We start from the raw sequence: 8,938 nt of genomic DNA on the forward strand, positions 1-8,938 counted from the left end.
TCTTTTCTTTTCTTTTCTTTTCTTTTCTTTTCTTTTCTTTTCTTTTCCTTTCCTTTCCTTTCCTTTCCTTTCCTTTCCTTTCCTTTCCTTTCCTTTCTTCTCTTTTCTTTTCTTTTTTCTTTTCTTTTCTTTTCTTTTCTTTTCTTTTCTTTTTTCTTTTTGGTTTTTCAAGACAGGGTTTCTTTGTATAGCCCTGGCTGTCCTGGTACTCACTTTGTAGACCAGGCTAGCCTCAAACTCAGAAATCCGCCTGTCTCTGCCTCCCAAGTGCTGGGATTAAAGGCATGTGCCACCACGCCCGGCTTAAATTTCTTTATAGCCTAAAAATAACTTTAACTTTGGGGATAGCTTTCTACAACTGCTATTCTAAAAAATCTGAAACCCTCTACTGGACTGCATGGGCACCAGACACATACAGGGTTCACATAGAATTTCAAATATTCATTAAATATTTACTATTTCTATTTCAACAGGATTCTAATAATTTGACTTATAGGAAAAAGTCATGTGGTTTTTAGAAACATGACTAATGGTTTTAGACACTCTAAAGTCATAAGTTACATAACCCTTAAATGTATACTATTTTAAAATAACAAGTTTTACCTAATTTCCATTTAGTTTACTGAAGAAAGAAATATAAATGTGCACGAGAATTAACCATAAATAACAAGACATATATCTCTCTGGGAGGAAAAAGTATATAACAAGAAGTTATTAAAGTTTTAAGATATGTAGCTCCTGTAGAGTCTGAGGAGTCAGTCAAACCATGAAACTATGTGCCACTTTGTATGTTCTTTTAAAGGTTTATTTATTTAATATATGTGAGTACACTGTCACTGTTGCTGCCTTCAGACACACTAGATCCCATTAAAGATGGTTATAACCCACCATGTGGTTGCTGGGAATTGAACTCAGGACCTCTGGATCTGGAAGAGCAGCCAGTACTTTTAACTGCTGAGCTATCTCTCCAGCCTGTCACTTTGTATTTTAAAATAAAAATGTTTCATTCATTTCCACCTTTAATATACTTTGCTTCTGTTATTTATTTCCAATTTATAGTTATCCCAGTCTACTTAGAAAGTATGTATGATACTCTTCTTGCTTTTAGTAAAAGCCTTGATAGATCAAGAAGTGAAGAATGGCATTCCTTCTAACAGAATTATTTTGGGAGGATTTTCTCAGGTAAGTCAGATCGGCATGTCCATACCATCAGCATATTTATCAACAGGTATGTATGTAAGTTCAGTTCCATTTCTTTGGAAGATCCCTTCTTTGGAACTGTTACAGAATCTTGGCTAACTGGAATTATGCTCACTAACTGAACTAAGTTGGATTGGACTGGAAATAATTTCTGCCCCATACACTTTTATTTCTTCATTCATTGATTCATTCATTCATTATTGCCTTTCCTAGTTTCTTATCACAGTTACCTTTATCTTTTAGAGTGCCTTCAAAATTGATTCATTAAATAACTGATTGGAACCTAGAATGTATTTTGGGGGTTTGTGTTGTTATTGGTGTTTTGTTTTGTGTTTTGGTTTTGAGACTGGGTTTTACTTGGTAGTCCTGGCTATAATGTACTTTCTTAAAGTAAGCACAGTAAGTACACTGCAGTTAGGCTTCTGTTAGTGAAAGAGGACTGTAAGAGCACAGCTGTAAGTGCCGAGGTTTCTAAGGTAGAGCTGAGCTAGAACAGTCTGCTTTCTCTCTCCAGCTTCATCTTTTCTCCGTGGCCAGCTTCTCTCTATTGACCTTATGTCCTTTCTGGTTTGTTTCTAGTGCTTGCTCTAGGTCCTAGCCCAAGCTGAACAAGAAGCTCTGTATCCACACCTTGAACTTAGATTTTTACTCACCATTTTCATGAAGCCTGCTCTCAGAATGCTCAAGTTTCTAATCTCCTCAGTGAATTGCTATGAGAAATGTCCAAATTCTAGAATCAATTGATAAAACTCAATAGAATGTAATAATATATAGTAATATGGTTAAAATATTAAAAAGGTATTAGTGATGGGGGCTGAAGAGATAGCCAGCAGTTAAGAGCACTTGCTCTTCCAGAGAATCCAGGCTCAATTCCCAGTACCTACATGGCAGCTCACAATTGACTATAACTCCGGCTCCAGGGAATCTGACACCCTCTCACAAACACACGTAGGCAAAACACCAATGAACAACACATGAAAATAAATTGTTTTAAAAAATAAAAAGGTGTTATCGATATATGTATGGTCTTTGTCTAGCTAATACAATATACATCCCCACACATGTATAAGGCCAAAAATTAATGTTTTATTTAAAGTATAATGTACTCATAATTATTATGTTATTTGATACTGATTACAGCTTATAGTAATTAATTCCTATGGATGTGGAAATGGCTCAGACAGTAAAGTGCTTTCTGTACAACTACCAAGTGCTGAGTTTGTATCCTCGGAACCTGTGTAAAAATCTGAGTGTGAAGGCAAACCTCCATAGCCCTAGCACTAGGGAAGTGGTGGCAGACAATTCCTCTGAGTTACCTGGCCCCAAGCCTTGAGTAGTTCAGTCAGAGATAAGAGACCATGCCTCAGAAAGTAAGGTCAAAAACAACTGTGGTAGATACCTGACTTCTACCTTTGACCTTCACACTAACACTAGACACCTAAGGAAGTTAGTTCTGAAAACCTTCAGCAAGAAGTCAGTTATAAGTCTGTGGCATCATTATATCAAGGAAACAGAAAATAAAACTACAAATCAGGAAATAGGTACTGTTTGGAAAGCAATCAGGACTTCCCATCTTCATTTTTTTCTCTGTTTATCTGTTTATTTGCCTTCTCACCAACCATTAGCATATAAGCTTTTACAGCTTTGGAGTTTACATGTTGCATTTCCAGCCGTGTAGAAGTGGCCCAAAAGTAACTGAATCCCGTTCCCACCGTCCTGAGAGAAAGAACACCACTGCTGAGATCATGAAGTCTCCCATATCCCCATGTGGTACAGCAAGTTGGGGACCTGGTCAGGGTGATGGCACCTAGACAGACGACAGAATTATAGTTCCCAACACAGTGTGTTGCAAATCCCTAAGGTGTCTACTACATACCATCTGTATTCATTTAAATTCCTGTTTTGGAAAAATAATTTAAAATCTAATTTTGAGTTTATATCTAAGACTTTTTATGAAGAGAGGAAAATGAAAACTATAAGTTCAGTCTATTCTTTAGCCATTCTGTATGTGAAAATCCATATTGGTATGTTTTCTTGGAGGTAGAGGCCCATACATTCTGAATATATATTTTCATCCTTTACCAGGTTTGATTCAGTATCTTTTCTTATGGACATTGCTAATAAGAATTCTCTAACATAGCCGGGTGTGGTGGCGCATGCCTTTAATCCCAGCACTTGGGAAGCAGAGGCAGGTGAATTTCTGAGTTCCAGGACAGCCTGGTCTACAGAGTGCGTTCCAGGACAGCCGGAGCTACACAGAGAAACCCTGTCTCGAAAAAACCAAAAAAAAAAAAAAAAAGAATTCTAACATGCTCTTGGCAGAACTGCTCCGGTTAACTCTCTGCTTTTGTTCCAGGGAGGCGCCTTGTCTTTATACACTGCTCTCACCACACAGCAGAAACTGGCTGGTGTCACCGCACTCAGTTGCTGGCTTCCACTTCGGGCTTCGTTTTCACAGGTAGCCTGCATGGTGTGAATCTTACCAAGATTATAGAGCTAGGAGTTGGCAGATGTTTGGGAGCATGTCATCTTTTTTATTGTAATTAATGAGCTTTTTGGTTTTTATTTATTTATTTTTATTTATTTTTTATTATATATAAGTACACTGTAGCTGTCTTCAGACACACCAGAAGAGGGGGTCAGATCTCATTACGGGTAGTTGTGAGCCACCATGTAGTTGCTGGGATTTGAACTCAGGACCTCTGGAAGAGCAGTCAGTGCTCTTAACCACTGAGCCATCTCTCCAGCCTGGTTTTTATTTTTTAGAAATTTTAGGATTATAGAAAATTGAGTGAGAAATAAAGAGTTCTCATATTCCTTGTTTGCACTCCACACACAGCCTCCCCTTGGGTAGACATCCCACACTACACTGGTAACTTTCTGTAGTTGGTAAGCCTATCAAGAATTCATGGTTACATCAGGCATCTTATTTTAAGATATTTCTTTAGACCTTTGTGATATATTACTACACTTGATCTGTATGTCTTTTCTGTGGTTGAGAGTACAATATGCTTATTATCCTGTCTTATATTTAATTATTTGATACATTCTAAGATGCATATTCACACACACATTTTAAGTTATATTTTAAATATTTAATGTAGTTATTTGACAGCAGAGTGTTACTTTTATTTGTTGCTCCTGGGGATTAGCCCCAGAGCCTTGAACATTGTTAGTCAGGTACATCACTACTGTTTTCAAGTTGCCATAGTTTGCTCTTGAAAGTAGACCAGGCTGACCTTCAATCTGTGATCCCTAGCCCCGCCTCCCAAGTGCTGGGATTACAGGAGTACCAGTAAGTAAGCGCCACACCCTGCATTCATTTCTAAGCTAGTTTAGTCTTTTTGCTATGTAGTAACTTTTCAGTGTGCTATACATAATAGATTGTTAACTCTCTTATTTAACTCAATTAAATAAAGTCCAGGAGAGCCTTACCTATGTGCTAATAGTTATTGATTACCACTCATGTCCAAATACTGAACATAAAAGATGAATAAAAACGTTATTGGCTTAAATAAACTGATTCATTGGAAACATGTAGTATAATACATGCAACATAATCATGTTTAAATAGAAGTTTAAATTAAAGACATTGAGGAAACATAATGATTGAGGTGGGACTGTACTTTGCCAAGACGTTTGACTGAATTATGAGTAATAACATATGCACACATAGAGCCTGGCACAGTGCTTTATGTATCTGATACATAACATTGCCTTTGTGTTTGTCTTGCAGGGGCCGATCAACAGTGCTAATCGAGATATTTCCGTTCTCCAGTGCCATGGAGATTGTGACCCTTTAGTTCCCCTAATGTTTGGTTCTCTTACTGTTGAAAGACTAAAAGCATTGGTAAATCCAGCCAATGTAACCTTCAAAATCTATGAAGGCATGATGCACAGCTCATGTCAGCAGGTAGGTGTCTCTAGAAGCAGTGAGTAGAGACACTTTTAATTTCTTCCATGTTATATTTCCAAGATAAAAAATTTGGATGTTGATGATTTAAAGAAGTTAATGAATTCACAATAGAATAAAATTAACAAAAATTTTAATATTTTATTCAATTAAATTTTAAAAATCTGATCACCTTTTACAAATGAGCATTGTACATAATCCATTGGCTATTTATTTTAATATTTTGGTGTTTTTGAGACAAGTTTTTNGATATAGCCTCTGCTGTCCTGGAATTCACTTTGTAGACAGCCTAGGCCCACCTGCCTCTACCTCCAAAGTGCTGGGATTAAAGGTGTGAGCCACCACACCTAGCCCTCCAAAAGACAATTTATGACTATACCTTCTTNTTCAGTAAAATTTAAGTTATAATGATTAAAGTTTAATAAAAGAAAATGTAAATAACCAAATAACTACTGACAGAACAGATCAGGGTGTATATTATTGTATTTGTAGGATTTTTTTTTTTAACTATCCTAAAAAAAACATGAAAAGAATGAAATAAAATTTATCTTAGAAGGCACTGAGATCATGATGTGAGATAGCTAGACTATGTAGGTAGGTTGTAGATAATACGTATACAGGTAAAGGGACTAAGTGGCTGGCAGAAAAAACAAAGTGGCCAGTTTGGCTGGAATCTTAGACAAATCTGTATACTAAGCTAAGGTGTAGCTCACTTGGTAGCATGGTTGCCTGATAGGGACAAAGGGTTTTATCCTTTGTACTTCCTGTTATGTTGTCTTAGTTAGGGTTTTACTGCTATGAACAGACACGAGGACCAAGGCAACTCTTAGAAGGACAACATTGTTTGGGGTTGGCTTACAGGTTCAGAGGTTCATTCCATTATCATCAAGGCAGGAACATGGCGATGTTCAGGAAGGCATGGTGCAGGAGAAGCCAAGAGTTCTACATCTTGTTCAGAAGGCAAACAGAAGACTGGCTTCCAGGCAGCTAGGATGAGGGTTGTAAAGCTCACACCCACAAGGATACACTTCCTCTAACCAGCCCATACATACTCCAACAAGGCCACACCTCCTGTGCCACTTTCTGGGCTATATTCAAACCATTTCAGATGTATGCACAACATGATGGCACAGCTGTAATTTCAACACTTGAAAGGTGGAAGCAGGCCAGAAGTTCAAAATTACCCTGGCCAGCCTCGGGGGGCAGGAGTAGGAGAGATTTCAGGATAAAGGGAATAAGGGCTCTCTTTTAGAGATGTGCCTGGTGTGCTGAGGAGGGACGTGTTCTCCAGGTAGCAGGAAGCTATTTTTTATTGAAGTGAGATGTGGTCTAGATTATGAACCAGGTGAGGCAGAGTCTAGTAGTATATTCAGGTAAATTTTATGGGTAGGACAGGAAGCATCAAGGGGGCTAAGGATTTATAGCTCACTTGACTAGGAAATATGCTGCCATAAAGTAGGTATAAAGAAGAGTTCACTGTAGCGAAGAGGTGAAGTTGAAATTAATGAAAGGAAATGAGGACATAGACACAGTATATACAGACCTCTTTTTAAAAGTTTTGTTGAGGGGAAGAATTGTGGGAAGGAGTGACCAGGAAGGGAACAATGAGCAGGATGTAAAGTGAATAAGTAATAAGTAAAATAAAATAAAATAAAAAAAAAAGAATTTCAAAGCACTTAACTTAAAAAGTGTGTTGAGATAAGATTACACACTGCTGCAATCCCAGCACTTAGGAGGCTGGGACAGAAAGACCTTGATTTTTTTTGTTTGTTTTTTTTGAGACAGGGTTTCTCTGGGTCGTCCTGGCTGTCCTGGAACTCATTCTGTAGACCAGACTGGCCTCTAACTCAGAAATTCGCCTGCCTCTGCTTCCCAAGTGCTGGGATTAAAGGCGTGTGCCACCACGCCCGGCTAAGACCTTATTTTTAAGACCAACTTGGACTGATCTTAATTGTGGACCACCTGAGCAAAGCCCCTGTCTCAGAGAAGATAACAAATTTTAAATAGGGAGAGCAGTTGAGAGTTTTGTTTGTTTGTTTTGTTTTGTTTTTAACGAAATGGGAAAAAGACATCTGTGAGTAAGAAGTGATAAGGATATTTGATCAAGGGATATCTTAGCTCATGTGTCATCTGGGACCACAGCTGGACTGTTACCTTAAAAGAGGAAGACGTTTTGAGTCAAGATAGAAGATTATCAGATGTCAAGAGGGGGAGCAGAGTTCTTGGGAGCTTACATGTTTGTTGTCTTCATGAAGTAGAAGATATAGTTACACCTGGATGGATTTAGGGTACTTGTAATGGCCTAGAATAAAATTTGATTGATGGCTAATCTCTGGGGTATAGTCCACTGTTGTACAACCACTAAGTAAGGTTAAATCACTGGCTTCAGGCAGAAAGGAAGTGGATAGTACTATGATATACCCCAAAAGCTCAGTGTGCCTTGGTTCCTGCAGAGCCCTCCATCCCCACCTGCCCCCACCGTGAAAGGAACTGTTGAGTACAGAGGAGTAGGAGACTGAGGAACGACTGAAGGTCCTGAGCATCTGAGTACCATGCTCGTAAATGAGGCTTATGCTGGCTCTTGAGGACTTACGCTGAATGAGCCACAGTGGTAGGATGAGGTTGGAGTATTACACGAAACTGTTAGGTAGGGATTTAGAGTGTTGTCAAGGAGATCACTTTCATATAGTGGCTCGTCACAGTGATGCAAATACAAGGTTGTAAGTTTCAGAGACTTAGGAAAGGAGAAAAATGGATTAAGACCTGGGAGGCTTCCAGGAGAAAGCTACTGTCATCTTTCCCAAGATTTGCCTTACATACTTTCTTTCAAATATATAGCTGTATGTAATCTTCATGAAAGGCGCACATACAAAAAGGACTAGCTATCTATCATTTCAGTGTAATGAGGAAGTGGGAAGGCAAAGCTTTTTGCTGATGTCCAGTTGTCAGTAAGTAGACATTACTGAAAGTCCTCTGTATAGGTTAGTATCATTCTGAACTTCCTGAGTCCCCAGTGTTTCATTTATGCATTTGAAAACACAGACTTTGCACGTGCACGGAACTAGACCATATGGGAGCTTTTGTTTTGGTGTACAATAATAATCCTAAGAAATGTTATGCTGGACTGTGGTGGTGCACGCCTTTAATCCCAGCACTTGGGAGGTAGAGGCAGGTGGATTTCTGAGTTCGAGGCCACCCTAGTCTACACAGTGAGTTCCAGGACAACCAGAGCTACACAGAGAAACCCTGTCTCTAAAAACCAAAAAAGAAAAAAGAAAAAAAGAAAAAAAATGTTATGAACTTTCTGTTGGCGCCTCATCCTTCTTCCGTTACCTTTACTGTAGAAGTAAAATATCCTCACCTGCATGGATTTTATTAGTGGCATTCTTGGAAATGTAATTTCTGACTTCTGTAGCTGTTTATTAAATCATTTTTTCCAAACAGGAAATGATGGATGTCAAGCACTTCATTGATAAGCTCCTACCTCCAATTGATTGACATCACTAAGAGGCCTTGAGTAGAAGTTCACCAGCATCACAGTAGTAGAGTATAAACCTCTTCCCATGACTGACCGTAGAACTTCTAATGTGTGCAGTGTTAAAATGTTTTGCAAATACATACCAATGATACAGACTAAATGATGTTACCCTCATGGGAAATATATGATCCTTTTAAGTTTCTATGCATATATTTGTATTATACAATTCAGAATATACTAAGTATTACAGTAGGTAAGTGAAGCAACTAGATTCTTTGTCTCAAATTCAGCAAAATAAGATAACACAAACAGTTTTATTACATCATTTGAAAATTACTAGTATGTTC

General features: G+C 38.2%; 1 protein-coding gene across 1 annotated transcript in view; it reads left to right on the forward strand.

Moving 5' to 3' along the window:
* Window positions 1–8,932, forward strand: part of Lypla1 (lysophospholipase 1) — a 31,662-nt gene extending 22,730 nt beyond the window's left edge. The window contains exons 6-9 of the mRNA XM_021157375.2: window positions 1,109–1,182; window positions 3,557–3,658; window positions 4,937–5,113; window positions 8,558–8,932. Coding sequence (XP_021013034.1) covers window positions 1,109–1,182; window positions 3,557–3,658; window positions 4,937–5,113; window positions 8,558–8,611 — 407 coding nt within the window. The 3' untranslated portion in view covers window positions 8,612–8,932. The remainder of the gene's footprint in view (window positions 1–1,108; window positions 1,183–3,556; window positions 3,659–4,936; window positions 5,114–8,557) is intronic.
* Window positions 8,933–8,938: the final 6 nt, after the last annotated feature.

Source organism: Mus caroli, chromosome 1 (genome assembly GCF_900094665.2).
Source record: "Mus caroli chromosome 1, CAROLI_EIJ_v1.1, whole genome shotgun sequence".
In the NCBI taxonomy this organism is placed as follows: Eukaryota; Metazoa; Chordata; class Mammalia; order Rodentia; family Muridae; genus Mus; species Mus caroli.